Source organism: Nycticebus coucang, chromosome 5 (genome assembly GCF_027406575.1).
Source record: "Nycticebus coucang isolate mNycCou1 chromosome 5, mNycCou1.pri, whole genome shotgun sequence".
NCBI classification, from domain to species: domain Eukaryota; kingdom Metazoa; phylum Chordata; class Mammalia; order Primates; family Lorisidae; genus Nycticebus; species Nycticebus coucang.
The window spans coordinates 127,920,947-127,936,550 of record NC_069784.1 but is presented as its reverse complement, the minus strand read 5'-3'; the positions used below and the strand labels follow the sequence as shown (position 1 = coordinate 127,936,550).

Genomic DNA, 15,604 nt, shown 5'->3' with positions numbered 1-15,604 from the left:
ATTTTTTTCCTCATTGGTTATAATATATTATGAAAAACAGTGTTTTGTTCCTTTGTGTAATCAGCCTTATGAAAGTAAAAGGGCTTTATAAAATCTATTTCCATAAAATGAAAAATTATGAAACAAAATACAATACACAACAGACAATTTAGTCCTGAGTCAGTCATTACATTTTGAAAGAAAGGCAAGCAATTTCCCCCCTTGTTTTTTCACCTGGTCTTGAAAAGTACAAAATACTTTTCCTTTGCCATGCCAATGAGCAAACATTAGCTCATTTCCCAGATTTTATGTTTAGTTCCTTCCATCTTTCAATGATCCAGTGTTTTAAGCCACATCTTCCTTTATGACTCCAAGGCACACATTTATATCAACTTATTTGTTTATTTGGATATGGATAAAAGTACATGATATGGATAAAAGATTTCCATTTGTGGGCGGCGCCTGTGGCTCAGTCAGTAAGGCGCCGGCCCCATATACCGAGGGTGGTGGGTTCAAACCCGGCCCCGGCCAAACTGCAACCAAAAAATAGCCGGGCGTTGTGGTGGGCGCCTGTAGTCCCAGCTACTCGGGAGGCTGAGGCAAGAGAATCGCCTAAGCCCAGGAGTTGGAGGTTGCTGTGAGCTGTGTGAGGCCATGGCACTCTACCCGAGGGCCATAAAGTGAGACTCTGTCTCTACAAAAAAAAAAAAAAAAAAAGATTTCCATTTGTTTGTTTAGTTTTTAAAAATCCTTTTTTCTTTATTATACCTGATTGTGCTGATGTTATTTTGAGATTAAAGCTTTAAACGATATCATTTTTAACATGCTTCGATGCACTAGTGTCAAATGGAGCATTGATTGGAATGCCCCTAATTTTTTTTCCACTTAGTTTATTGTTTGACTTCATGGTATGTACATTTGTCATCAGGTTAAAAAGGCCACTGAAATGCTTGATCAGCTGCAAGGCAAACTACCTGGAAGTTCAGCAGAGAAGGCTTCGAAGGCAGAGCTCGTGGCTCTTCTTGAATGTCATGACACATTCCTTCTGGAGCTTGAGCAGCTGCAGGCAACTTTGGGTGTGCTGCGGCAGCAAGCTCTGAGCATGCTTCAGGATGGAGGCCTCCCGTCCCCCGGAGAAGAGCCCCCCTTCATGCAGGAAATCACGGCAGTGCAAGACCGGTGCCTGAAGTAAGTACACACCTTGCTTTCACTCTGTTCGTAATCTAACCTTGACTCCAAAGGACTGTGGTACTTGGGCATGGGAGCCCTCTATCATGCCACCTTAAAAATGAGGGCATCTGTTCCTGTCATCTGGCCTCTCTTGAAGAGTTTTCCTAACTCTTTGATCATGTATCCCACAAATACATATTTGGTAGTCCTGAGAAATACAGTGATGAACCAGACAGACTCATCACAGACGTCCCATGTTTACAGCCAGGCAGCAGAGACAGGGCAACTGAAGAAGCCATTTCAGTCAGGTGTGAAAGGGGAGCTCAGGGAATCCAAGGCAGACACAAGTTGTGGAGGAGGGGACTCAAAGAAGGCATCCCTTAAGCAGAAGACGGAGTAGGCCTGAGCTGGTGGTTGAAGGAAGAGGAGCATGTTGCAAACAAGGGAAAGGCGTGTGGGGAAGCTTAGTAGTAAATGTGTCACTGTCAAGGAGCCCCTTGGGTGGTGGGGGAAGAGGGAAGATGATGTGGGAGAAAAAAAGCTCAAGAGAGAAACAACAGAGATCTATTTAGAGCTTGGATTTGATAAAGCTGGGTAAATCACTGGCTGTCAGGAATGACAGGGATTTATGAGTATGGGTGGCACCAGAGGCAAGGTAAATAACAGCCATCGAATGACTCTGAATTTAGTAGAAAAAGAAATTTCATTTTAATGATACGTAGCCAGCCTGATTCACTTCCTGGGCCAGAGGAAAATGTCCTTAGAAAATTTAATTCATATATTAACTAATATTAACTCATATAAGTGATGAGTTAATATATTATACTCATACAAGTTAATATATTAGTGTATGAGTTAATATTAGTTAATATATGAATTAAAGGGGTATTACTCACACCCTTTCACTTCTTAAGTCATAGATAATATCAGGATAACCTGACACCACTTACCTAAACCTTTCAACCAAATTTACATTAATTCAAGTAAAGATTTGAAATTTGGACATTGTTAACATTGTTAATTTGTGAAATTTCCAAAGCTCAATTCTTTAAAAGACTGCTTTCTCATAGCCATGAATATTTTAATTACACACTATTTTAGATGTCAGTGATTCTATAACATTTGAGTAGATTTGCAAAGAAATAGTAAATAACTGAACAATCTTTGGGCTGCTTTAGATAAGAAAATTAATTGCAATTTAGTGTCATAGGAGAAAGTTGACTCTCAATTTTTCAGGGATAAATTCTTCACTTTGGCCAGGTGTGATGGCACATGCCTATAATCCTAACACTCTGGGAGGCCAAGTTAGGAGAATGCCTTGAGCTCCGGAGTTTAAGACCAGCCTGAGCAAGAACAAGACCCCTTCTCTACTAAAAACAAAAAAAATTAGCCATGCATGGTGGCAAGCACCTGTGGTCTCAACTGCTCAGGAGGCTGAGGCAGAAGGTTGGCTTGAACCTAGGTTTGAGGTTGCTGTAAGCTGGACTGAGGCCATGGCACTCTAGCCAGAGCAACAGAATGAGACTTTGCCTAAGAAAAATAAAATTATTCACTTCATATGACATATATGAAGTCTGACAGTTAAGTTTGTGAATTCATCCTAGACAAAGTGCTACATACCTCATTGCTGATATTACTATGGTCACCTTTGAAGTACTCCCCTACGCACTAATGCCAGTGCCCAGTCCATCCTTCAGAGCAATTTTGGAACTTTTTTTCTGGAATGACCATCAAAGCTGTCACCCCATATTATCCTTGATGTGGATTATTCATGACATTATCCTTCGTGAATGTCATGAAAATGTCCTCCTTTCAATATTTCCTTTATCTAGGATAAAGAAAAAAGTCATTGGGGACCAGATCAAGTAAGTAGGGAGGATGTTCCAATATAGTTATTTGTTTACTGGCTAAAAACTCCCTCATAGGCACTGTCATGTGAGCTGGTACATTGTAAGAGTCATGAGTTGTTGGCCAAGATTTTCAGTTAAGATTTTCCTAGATGTTTCTCTATCTGTGTTTACTTAGTCTGCTATGCTTCTAACCATTAGGCAACTATTATTATTTTTTTTTTTGAGAAAGAGAGTCTCACTCCATCACCTTGGGTAAGGTGCCATGGCATTATAGCTCACAACCTCAAACTTTGAACTCAAGCAATCCTCCTGCCTCAGCCTCCTGAGTAGCTTGGACTACGAGCACCTGCCACAACATTTGCCTAGTTTTTTCTGTTTTTTTGTTGAGATGGGATCTTGTTCTTTCTTAGGGTGGTCTTGAACTCCTGAAGCAATCCAGCTGCCTTGGCCTCCCAAAGTGCTAGGATTACAGGTGTGAGCCACTGTGTCCAGCCCAGCCAATTATTTTGATGCACAATTTCATGAATTTTTGCAGTGCTTTCGTCAATTCTGCTCATTAGTGGCCACTTGATCTGTCTTTATCAGTGACACTTTCTATCCCCTCAAAAAAACATTTAGTACATTTGTACACTGCCCTTTTCTTTATGGCATGATCCCCGCAAACTTGGACTAACATATCCCTAATTTCCCTTCCTTTCTTACCAAGTTTAACAAGAAATTTGTGAACGTTTGTTCATTGCTCTAATTTACACTACAACATTCTTGTGAGGGCACACAAAAAAATGCAACAAACTCAGCAAGACACTCCCACACATTGGCACGAACACAACTATGAGGCGCTTATATACCAAGGTCCTTAAACCTTACCGAGTTGTTTGTTCAGTGCTACCAACATAAGCACACAGTGGCAAGTTCTCAAACTTCGTTGTCAATCATTGTATTCTTCTCTCATTCTTGAACAGAATTTTATGACAGTTTTGGGCAAGTTATTTTACTTGCAAAAAAGATGCTAGATTTTCCTTTTCTGTCTGGCTTTTGGATACAATGGTATGTGTTCTGGGTCCCTTTCATTTCAAATCAGCTTCTGCTTTCTCCCTTTGATGTTTCTGAAGCCTGCAGGAGAAAGTGAAAAATAACGGGAAGTTGGTAAAGCAAGAACTGAAGGACCGAGAAATAGTGGAGACTCAAATCAATTCTGTGAAACGCTGGGTTCAGGAAACGAAGGAATATTTAGGGAATCCAACAATAGAAATAGACGCTCAACTTGAAGAACTTCAGGTACAAAAATCTCATTCCCTTTACCCACCATTTAAAAGACAAGTGCCCTAATTTCAAACTTGTTTGTATTTAATGAACATTGAATTTAAGAATTTCAGAAATGGGGTGGCGCCTGTGGCTCGGTGGCTCGGTGACTAGGGTGCCAGCCCCACATACTGAGGGTGGTGGATTTGAACCCAGCCCCAGCCAAACATACACTGGTGGTGGTGGGTTTGAACCTAGCCCAGGCCTGCCAAACAACAATGACAACTACAACCAAAAAAAAAAAAAAAAAAAAAACGAAAGAAAAATAGCCGGTTGTTGTGGCGGGCACCTGTAGTCCCAGCTACTCGGGAGGCTGAGGCAAGAGAATTGCCTAAGCCCAGGAGTTGGAGGTTGCTGTGAGCTGTGATGCCACGGCACTGTACTGAGGGTGACAAAGTGAGATTCTATCTCTAAAAAAAAAAAAAAAGAAAAAAGAAAGAATTTCAGAAATGGGTTATATAAATGACATTTAGTATTATGCCATGGGATTTTCTTTTGTATACACTGGACTTGCTTCATATTCAGATACTAACAAAAATCTGGTTTTCTTTTGTTTCTCTAATTCCACATTTATTCAGTGTATTGGTTGACAAGACACAGCCTTTTTCTGATGTCTGTGCAAATCAATTTCCTTATCAGCCTCCCAGAAATTTATTTTCATCTTTTCTTCAGATTCTCCTAACAGAAGCCACAAGTCACCGACAAAACATTGAGAAATTGGCAGAAGAACAGAAGAATAAGTACTCAGGTCTTTACGCTATATTACCTTCTGAACTCTCCCTTCAGTTGGCTGAAGTGGCCTTGGACTTGAAGATCCGTGATCAGGTAGACATCTGACAAGAAATAATATCTTTCTATTGATTTACAGGGGCAGTCCTCTTATATGAGAACGCTTGATTTTCACAATCACATATATATTCTTGGAAAACAGAGTTTTAAAATAGTTATAACACAGTAATATTAAATTAGAGGACTTATTTGTGGGCAGGAAATACATGAGATGACCAGAGAAATGAACAATAGTGTCCTACAATTAAAGATGAGTCGTCTGCTTCCTCTCATTTCAGGTGTTCAATAAGAATTTATTGAGTACATAGAATCTTCCAGGCACTCTGCCAGTGGTTACTTCATTTCAGCAGTTTAGCAAGGTATAAGTTAAATAGGTGACTATTTTGAGGAAAGGGAAAATCAAGGCAGGAAATGGAACTATAATAGGTTTTAGGACTTAGTGGCTTAATACTAAAATCATTAATGTTTATTTAAAACCATTCTTTATGGGACAAAGAAGAGATACATTAATTCTAAACTAGTCTAAGAAATGGAAAGTAGTATCATTAAATGAACTATACAATTCATACAAATGGGACCTTCACTGTATGTTGCAAAGTGTTTTGAATAATCTCACAAAAATGCAACAATCGGATTTTGGCCTAAATTAATATATCCTGTTTTATATTTTAAGTATTTAATTGACCTATTTGGCTTTTTCCCTTAGACATTGGAATGTCTATTCAGAAGAATGACTTGGCGAGTTCAGATCTTAAAAAATAATAGTTCAAATTTAACTCTTCTTTTTCTCGGGATAAATTTTCCTATGCATTCCATTCATTATACTTTGGCACACAACTCAAAATAATGAAGGCCAAACATGTTTTTCTAATGTGTGCTTCCTCCCTACTCAACAGGTTTTTTAAGGCCTTTTTTCATCTAAGGAAACATGTCCCCTCTATCGTACCTTCTGTGCAGCATTTTATTCTAAGCACAGTTACGAATGTTTGCTATCCAATCAAACCAAAGCCACTAGGATTTGTCAATGTGAACTCATCTTCCTTCCCATTGGCGGCCTTTAATGCTTTGTTGGCACACTGCAGGGATGTAGTTTGGAAAGTTATGAAAGGAGTTAACAGATCATTAACAGCCACTTATAAGAAAGTTCTTGGAAACAAATCCTTGGGCCTCCAGCTATTTGGAAGGGTTTTCCATTTTATGAAGAAGAAAGCTTAGGGGGAGGAGTTTGTGTCACAAAGTTAGTTAACAGAGAAGATGGCATTCAAACTCAGAAGTCTACACAGCCATCTATAATGAGTGTTTCTGTAAATATTTAATAAATGAATTGCTGTACATTCATTGCCTGCTCCTTTGCTGGAACAGCAGCAGGCAGTGATGGGGGAAGCCGGCCACCACCAAAAGCAGGAAAGCTTATAAGCACTGCACATAGCTGGTTTGACCAATCACACCCATCCCAAGGTAGTGTCAATCACCCAACTACATCTCATTTACATCATTTGAGATGTTTGTATCATCCACTTTTAACCGTGGTTGCCTTTGTTATTCTCGTTGATTATTTAGATCCAAGATAAAATAAAAGAAGTGGAGCAGAGCAAGGTCATGAGCCAGGAATTCAGCCAACAAATTCAGAAGATAGCCAAAGATCTCACAACTATTCTAACTAAGCTGAAAACTAAGACAGATAACTTAGCTCAAGCTAAAACTGACCAAAAGGTAAGGAAGGATACATAGACAAAGAAGGGGTGATAGTGAATGAATTAAGTATATTTTTTGGAGTCACTTTTTGGAGGGAGGGAATGTAGAAAAAAGAATCTTTGTCAGCACCCTTTATTAAAGCCAGATAGTAAAAGCAGGTGGTAAAGAAAGTTTGTAACTATAATAGCACAGATCCACCTACGTAGCATCATAATTGAACTGTATTAATAAATGTACATGCATGTGTGTGTGAGAGAGAAGCATGTCGCAAAACCAGATGACGATTAAGGAATACAGATACGAAAGTTCCAAAGCGAATTATGCTTTTGGTAGTTAAATCTGTGTTCACAGTTTGTTGACGAGTTCGATGATTCTAATCCTCTTTGGGTGGGGCAGAAGGAAAATGTTAGCTCTCTCACTCAGCCTGGTAGGAAGTGAATACCAGGATTACAACACATCCTGCTCTGCCTCTCCAGCCGAAGAAATATAAACGATCATGGGAGGATTATTCTTTGTAATTTCTGGCTTTGACAAAAATCAGTCTGATGTTGGAAAACCTGGAGAAATTTATTTTCTGTAGTCCAATGTTCTTTCATTTTGATGACCATGTAGGTGCTGGGGGAGGAATTAGATGGCTGTAATTCAAAGTTAATGGAATTAGATGCAGCAGTTCAAAAGTTCTCGGAACAGAATAGCCAGCTGGGTCAGCCTCTGGCCAAGAAGATAGGAAAACTGATGGAACTTCACCAGCAGACCATCAGACAGGCCGAGAATCGGCTCTCCAAGCTCAGTCAGGTAGGTCTTCCAGTCCAGTAATCAAATTCCGTAAGGCTGAAACTTCAGTGTTTTACTTTCCTCTCTTGAAAATGAATAAAAAGATAATATTACCAATGATATGAGGAGCTTCCAGTGTGGCTTATTCCATACCACACCTGTGTTCCTAAGATTTCTATGTAAACTTGGATTTATTTTATATCCAACCATCTTATAAATTCACTGACAAAGGTGATCATATAAGAACACTTCAGGGTGACTATTTTGTAAACTGGAGAAGTGTTTGGTAAAGTGAATATTCCTCCATTAACATGTTTTATAAAAGTAATTTGGGTGAATTCAAATGTCTTAAAGTAACCTACATACGTAATAGCTTGTGTTCACTTAATAGGTTCCAGTTGTATATCCGTCATCATTGTTGAGTATGGACTGGACTTTTGCAAATCAGTTGAGTTTTGTTTGTATAATCAGAGGCAAGTTAAAACCAGGAGTTGGTAGCCAGTGGATTATAGTAAGGAAACCTGGCAGGCTCTGGGTCCCTCCACCACCTCCTTAGCCAGTGGAGTGTTGAAGAAGAGAGAGAGGAAAGTTTGAGAAAGGAATAGCAGAGGAGAAAAGGAGGGATTACACAAGTGTATTAAAAACTAGGACTTCATTCCAAAGATACTCAGAAAAAATGTGGCAGGTTTCCAACAGGAAAATGAGTTTTTAGAAAACCTTTAAATAGCACAGAAATTACAGCAGTCGGCCCTTAGGATTGTTGTATCCAAAGAGACAGGTAGAAGATGGATTTCTTGCTCAAGAAGCCCAGTTTCCGCTGATCTCTGAATGCCAATGATTTTTTTCAGGCAGCATCACATTTAGAAGAATACAATGAAATGCTTGAATTAATTTTGAAGTGGATTGAGAAAGCTAAAGTCTTGGTACATGGAAATATTGCATGGAATTCTGCAAGCCAGCTTCGGGAACAATACATTTTGCATCAGGTAACTTTAGGAAAAGTCATTTTCAAAGAGTAACAAAAAAGCAATTTGAGTCAACTGCCAGACTCACAAAAAATGTAGAAAGCCATGATGAAAATTATTGTAAGTGCCAGAATGCAAAGGTGGCAAGTGAGTTGTCCAGCTGTCCACCGGTGTCCTGGTGAATGGTTCAGGATACAGCCACCCCTGGGATTTCCTGAGACTGGGTAGATTAATATCCTGTATGTTTCCTATACCTCCTTTTTTCTAAGACCCCAAACAGTCAGCCCTGTTGAGCTCTTTTTCCTTCTTTGAAACAATTACATGCAGGGATACGGTGGGAAATTCTTCTCCACAAAGAGCTGTAGTGAAGTGTGGAAAGATAAGAGGCTCCACGCTCTGGACTGATGGGAAAACTCTGCCCCTCGGGCCACTTCGGGCTGTGTGATTGGGAACAGAATACTTTGCCTCTCTGAATTCTGTCTTTTCGCCATTTACATAATGATGCAAATAACATTCATATTGCAGAATTATGAAAGGGGTCAAACGGTTTCATGTGTGTGCAAGCATCTACCTGGGCTGTTCAGTGCTCAGTTGCTCTCACGCCTCCTTCCCCGGGGCCTCCCCCCACTCTGCCACCCGCCTTCCACAGGAGGCGTGGGTTAGCCGGGAGCAAGCCAGAGGCCACGCCACATGCAGGCCGTGTTACTTCATTTCCTCTGAAGTTATAGGACAAAAATGTTCCTTTTCTCGCACTCATGTCACCCAGGAAATTCTTTCTTCCTTTTATAACTTAGGCTTGAATTAGATGTAACATTTAATAGGCTAGTTATCTTGCAATAAAATATAGAATGACTTTAAATAAGTTACAAGTATTCTAGATTTTCTCTCTTCTATGATTTATGGATACTCGTGGCTTTTAAATGAATCATCTTTTCCATTCTAGTTTACAGGATTCTAAATCAAAGCCTCATTGCCTCCTTTTTAGAATATTTTTAAGCTCCTAATTTTCCTGAATCAATAATCTTCCTTCTTTGAATGGTCTTGGGCACTCCTCTCAAGATATCTTTCTTAAATAACGCCAGTCTTTTGTTTTAAGATGTGTTTAGATATTGACAGACAAGTTATGAAAAACTATCCAATGTCCTTTGAAATCTAGAAATGCACGTTTAAGCAAAAACGAGAGTGTCGAGTTAGCATAGTTTTTTTCCCCAGTTCATATTTAAGGAAGAGACTGCTCTCAAACACTACTTGTAACCTGGCAGAATCATTTTGAAAAACTATTGGCAAAGTGTACGGTGGTCATCAGAAATATTACTGCTCTGATAATATTGATTATCTTTTTTGGACTCATTATTAAGTCAGTAATCCAAAATGTACAAGAAAGCTTATGCAGATTAGTAACTGTGGTAAAATTTTAAAGAAAACTTAAATGTTAAATAATTTTTCTGAGTAAATATTTGAATATAATGGAATATAATATAGTCCTTAAAGTGATCATGAAGACTTTTTTTTTTCCTGGAATAGGGAATATTTTTTATTGTAAACATAGTTGCTAGAAGGTAACTTTTAAAGAGAGAATAACTAGTTAAAGTTGCCTCAAACTTTGGAAAGGATTGACTTGTAGCCATGGTAACAAATAGCCACCCAGGATCAGTTTTGTTTTTTCCCCTACGTTTTAGAATATTACAGGGGTGCCGTGGACACAGGGGTACACATGTTTTGGTAACATAATTTACATTCGTACACTGCAGGTCAAAGTAGTAAGTGCTCTTCACCCAGAACGTGTGCATTGTACCTACCAAGTGTGAATTTACCCAGCCCTTCCTCCTCCATTCCAACTCCTGGCTCCCACTGAACCATAGCTACATGTAAATATTGATCCACTGTTTCCAATTTAGTTTGAGTACATGTGGTCTTTGTCCATACTTGGGCTACTTCACTTAAAATAATGTCCAGTTCCATCCAATTTGTTACAAAAGATACTGTATCACCATCTTATTAGAGCTAAATAGTACACCGCGGTATACAGTATCACATTTTATTAATCCAGTGATGTATTGATGGGCACTTGGGTTATTTCCCCATCTTTGTGATTGTGAATTGTGTTGCTATAAACATTCAAGTACAGCTGTCCTTTCGTATAAAGTGCCTTTTTTCCCTTTGGGTAAGTACTTAGTAGTAGGATTGATGGATCAAGTGGTCGGTCTACTTTTAGTTCTTTAAGGATCTCTGAGCCGCTTTCTTTTTCTTTCTTTCTTTCTTTTTTCTTTTTTTTGTTGAGACCAAGTTCTATCCTATGGAATGGTGTCATAGCTCACTGCACCTCAGACTCGGGCTGTGGGCATCCCACTGCCTCAGCCTCCAAAGTCGCTGGGATTACAGGTGCTTGCCGCAGCGCCTGGCTGTTTTTCATGAGTCAGGGTCTCACTCTCACTCAGACAAGCCTCAAACTCCTGAGCTCAAGCAATCCTCCCACCTCAGCCTCCCACAGTGCTGGGATTACAGGCCTGAGTCATAGGAGTTGTACTAGCTTGCGTATAAGGGTTCCTTCGCTTTTGCAGTCAGCTCTTGTTTTGGACTTTTTCGTTCTCAGCAGAGTGAGGTGATTTGCATTTCCCTGATGATCAGAGATGCTGATAGCTCCTGTATTCATGTATTCAACAAACATTTATAGAGTACTTCCCGCAGTAGGAATCTTGGTAGGCATTTGAAATGCAAAGAACATTTTCTGTTGCTACCCCAGGAAGTTGATCATTTCGAGGAGGGGAGAGATAAAAAGGAGACTAACTTAGCAGCCCGTGGAAAACAGACTGCTGAAGACAAGATGATGCAAGAGGTTTCGGTATTCCAGGAGGAAATGACGAGGCCTCTCTTTGGAGACTGAGAGGAGGAGGCAAAATGAAAAGATCTGAAAGATCTGAACTCGCCGATTTGGAGACTTTGGGATGTGGGTGACAGGAAGCATCAAGCACGATTCCTCAAATTTTTAGGACTTGGATATCTGGGCTGGTTGCCCCTCTGTCAACAGGGAAAGGGACTTCAGGTACCGGGGTCCCCTGGCACAGAAGCTCTAGAGAGAATGCAGCCCACAGACACTGTTCTCCCAGCCTTCTTTACGGATTACACTGCCTGAGTTTATTCAAAAAGAGTGCGTGGTGAGGAAATCTGTGTTCTACTATTAGGTGAAAAAAAAAGATGGAAACCCATAGGTAGACTGTGATCTCTATTACCTAAAAATATACCTAAATGTGTCAACAGTTATCTCTTAAAGTTGTCTCAGGGCTATAAAAGGATGAGATATTTTATTTTCTTCTTGATATTTTCAGTATTTTGTAAGTTATATATTTTCTGTACCATGTACACATGTATTATATCCATTTACAAGAAAGGATAGTACTTCATTCTCTTAAATGTGGTCTAATGCCAGAGAATGAAGTCTCGTTTTCCATTCTGCTCTTTCCATATCACACGCCCCACTCGCTGTCCAGTCTCTGCTTCTCACCCCCGTGCCTTTCCAGATGCTATTCCCTCAGTCTGCAGTGTCTGTCCTCTCTCCCCACCTGTCACAACGCCAACCTCCTTCTGACTGAGCTCAGGTGTGCCTCTTCTAGGGCCCCTCTCTAACCTTCCTGCAAGGTGGAGCACAGCCCACCGGTGTCACCCTTTAACACCGGCTGCTCTCTGGCTCTCTGTCATACGTAACACATGTCGTGTGGTTATTCACCCATCTGTACCATTGCCAGGCCCGGTGGATGGCAGCACTCCAAGTGGTGAGGACGGTGTTTTTTCTTCTCTCGCTACTGCAAGTAATTTCCACTCTTTTGTTTCACTTAAAGCAAATGGTCCCTGGTTTTTGTTTGTTTGAAATGCTCTTGTTTTAATTTTCATTTCTTAGATTAATACACATTTAGGTCTTAGATATAGAATACGAGAGCTGAAAAGTACTTCTTTAATTTAAATATGGGAAAAGGTAGGCCCAGAGACATGACTGAGACACCCAATGTGTCCGGGCTTCACCCCGTGTCCTGCCTCTCACAAGGGGGCAGCTTGGGGGAGACGGAGCCTGGGCCTCACAGTCCTACCTGTAATAACACGTGGCCTTGGCAGTGTTTATCGTTCCTGAACTGTGATTCCTTTTTTGTGTGTATGAAAAAGGGATGACAGGATGTGCCTACCAAGTGGGGAGTGGGTACAGGGCCCGAAGATTAAGTACAACAGTGTACACACAGAACGGCATACAGCACTTTATATATGTCACTAGTTTGAATATCTATATCTCTGTGTCTAACTAGCAATGTCCTGAATATTAACCATTCACTCTAGACACTGCTAGAAGAATCTGAAGACATTCACAGTGACCTGGAAGTGATGACTGAGAAATTACAGTGCCTCACGAGTGTATACTGTACTGAAAAAATGTCCCGGCAAGTGGCGGAACTGGGGAGAGAGACTGAGGAGTTGAAACAGATGATCAAAATTCGTCTGCAGAACCTCCACGATGCAGCTAAGGTAAAAAGGGGGTGTGGGGAACAAGAAATCTGTCATTAAAAGAAAATGGCAAGGCTGCTCTGGAAACACATGCTCACCTGTAGTGCAGTTTCTGGACTCTGATGTTTTTCTTCGCCTATGACTTTTGTCTTCAAATACCATATACCGATAACCAAGTGGCTTTCACTTCCCAGGATATGAAAAAATTTGAAGCAGAGCTAAGAAACTTACAGGCTGCTCTGGAGCAAGCCCAGACAACCCTGACTTCTCCAGAAGTTGGGCGTCTTAGTCTCAAGGAGCAACTCTCTCATCGGCAGGTAAACAGAAAGAACTTAGGGTGCCTGGTGGGGACCTCTATTTAAAAAAGAAGATAGCAAGGAAAAATGCTTTAAACTCAGCATCGTTTAAAACATATTCCTTGCAAAAGATTTGTAACTCATAATACAGCTATAATTTAGTAAATGTCTTTTGTTTATGAAATGAATGATTAAAATATTAACTCTTTGAACCATATTTTCAGCATTTGTTGTCCGAGATGGAGTCACTGAAGCCGAAGGTACAGGCTGTGCAGCTATGCCAGAGCGCCCTCCGGATCCCCGAGGATGTAGTGGCCAGCTTGCCCCTGTGCCATGCTGCCCTGTGCCTGCAGGAGGAGGCCAGCCGGCTGCAGCACACGGCCATCCAGCAGTGCGACATCATGCAGGCAAGGTGCAGGGCCCCCAGGCTGCACAGAAATCACACATGAGTCATGGGCTTCTTTTCTTAGCATTGTGTGGGCTCAGCCATCAAAGCACATCCAGAGTGTTAAATTTGACAGGCTGCTGTGGTTTTATAAAACAAGGAGATTAAAATGCTGTCATTTGGATCACCCACAAAAGCCTAGGGAAAGTATATAAAAAATATCCTTTGGTGAAAACGATCTCATAGTGATATCTTCTATAAAGAACAACCGCAAAGATCAATTTCATATCTAATTGTAAATTTTTATCTCATTCATCTGAGAATCAACTAGAACCTGGTAATATGGATTTACTGTTATCCTATACTACATTTGTTTTTATTTCAAATTATTGAGGTATTCAATGCATTTTCTTCTGGTTCCTAAAAAGTGAACTCAAATTTAACTCTTAAGTCTCTTCACCCAATGAGAGGAAGTCATTTGCCATGGAGAAACGACACTATTTTCCTTACATCTCCTTCAAATAGCATTTCCTGCTTTATCCAAAAAAAAAAAAATTATATAAATAGTTTCTGATTGAAATCAATAGTGGTCCATTTGGTCAACCATCCTTGCACCTTAGGATATTTTGTAATTTGTCAAAGAGTAAATTCTTGGGTCTGGAAGTTATATGCAATTCATATTTTTATCCCCTACTGCAGAGCTTAATCAAGTGCCTTACTTATATGTTCAGTATTTCTTGAATGGAAAAGTAAAATAATCAAGTTTTCCATACTGCTTCCCACCTTCTGACGCTTGTGTTCTAGCCTCAGGACAGTATGAGTAGAGAGAAAGCAGTGAATCCTACCACTTAACTTTTTTTTTTTTTTTTTTAATTGTTGGTGGATTCATTGAGGGTTCAAAGAACCAGGCTACACTGATTGGATTTGTTGGGTAAAGTCCCTCTTAGAATTGTGTCCCACCCCCAAAAGGTGTGTCACACACAGTGACTCCTCACCCCCTCCCTCTTTCTCTCTCTGTTCTCCCCCCACCCCCTCACCCCTACGAGGTCATTAATTGTCCTCATATCAGAATTGAGTACATAGGATTCTTGCTTCTCCATTCTTGTGATGCTTTACTAAGAAGAATGTGTTCCACTTCCATCCGGGTTAATATAAAAGATATAAAGTCTCCATCTTTTTAATGGCTGAATAGTATTCCATGGTATACATATACCACAGCTTGTTAATCCATTCCTGGGTTGGTGGGCATTTAGGCTGTTTCCACATTTTGGCGATTGTAAATTGAGCTGCAATAAACACTCTAGTGCAAGTGTCCTATGGCAAAAGGGTTTTTTCTCTTCTGGGTAGATGCCTAGTAATGGGATTGCAGGATCAAATGGGAGGTCTAGATTGAGTTCTTTGAGGGTTCTCCATACTTTCATCCAAAATGGTTGTACTAGTTTGCAGTCCCATCAGCAGTGTAAAAGTAAGTGTTCCCTTCTCTCCACATCCACACCAGCATCTGCAGTTTTGAGATTTTGTGATGTGGACCATCTCACTGGAGTTAGATGGTATCTCAGGGTGGTTTTAATTTGCATTTCTCTAATAATTAGGGATGATGAGCATTTTTTCATATGTTTGTTAGCCATCTATCTGTCTTCTTTAGAGAAGGTTCTATTCATCTCTCTTGCCCAGTGACATAACGGATTGTTGGCTCTTTTTTATGTTGATTAATTTGAGTTCTCTGTAGACCCCAGTTATCAAGCTTTTGTCTGATTCAAACTATGCAAATATCCTTTCCCATTGTGTAGGTTGTCTGTTTGCTTTGGTTGTTGTCTCCTTAGCTGTACAGAAGGTTTTCAGTTTAATTAAGTCCCATTTGTTTATTTTTATTGTAGTTGCAATGGCCATGGAAGTCTTATTCATAAAGTC

At 40.1% G+C, this 15,604-nt stretch overlaps 1 protein-coding gene across 2 annotated transcripts in view; it reads left to right on the top strand.

The window, feature by feature from the left end:
• The window catches only part of SYNE1 (spectrin repeat containing nuclear envelope protein 1), a 467,802-nt gene that overhangs the window by 281,841 nt on the left and 170,357 nt on the right, over positions 1–15,604 (top strand). For both annotated transcript variants that reach the window (XM_053590506.1, XM_053590504.1), the window contains 9 exons: positions 908–1,167; positions 4,112–4,277; positions 4,974–5,126; positions 6,651–6,803; positions 7,398–7,580; positions 8,408–8,545; positions 12,848–13,033; positions 13,207–13,329; positions 13,533–13,715. In XM_053590506.1, coding sequence (XP_053446481.1) covers positions 908–1,167; positions 4,112–4,277; positions 4,974–5,126; positions 6,651–6,803; positions 7,398–7,580; positions 8,408–8,545; positions 12,848–13,033; positions 13,207–13,329; positions 13,533–13,715 — 1,545 coding nt within the window. The remainder of the gene's footprint in view (positions 1–907; positions 1,168–4,111; positions 4,278–4,973; positions 5,127–6,650; positions 6,804–7,397; positions 7,581–8,407; positions 8,546–12,847; positions 13,034–13,206; positions 13,330–13,532; positions 13,716–15,604) is intronic.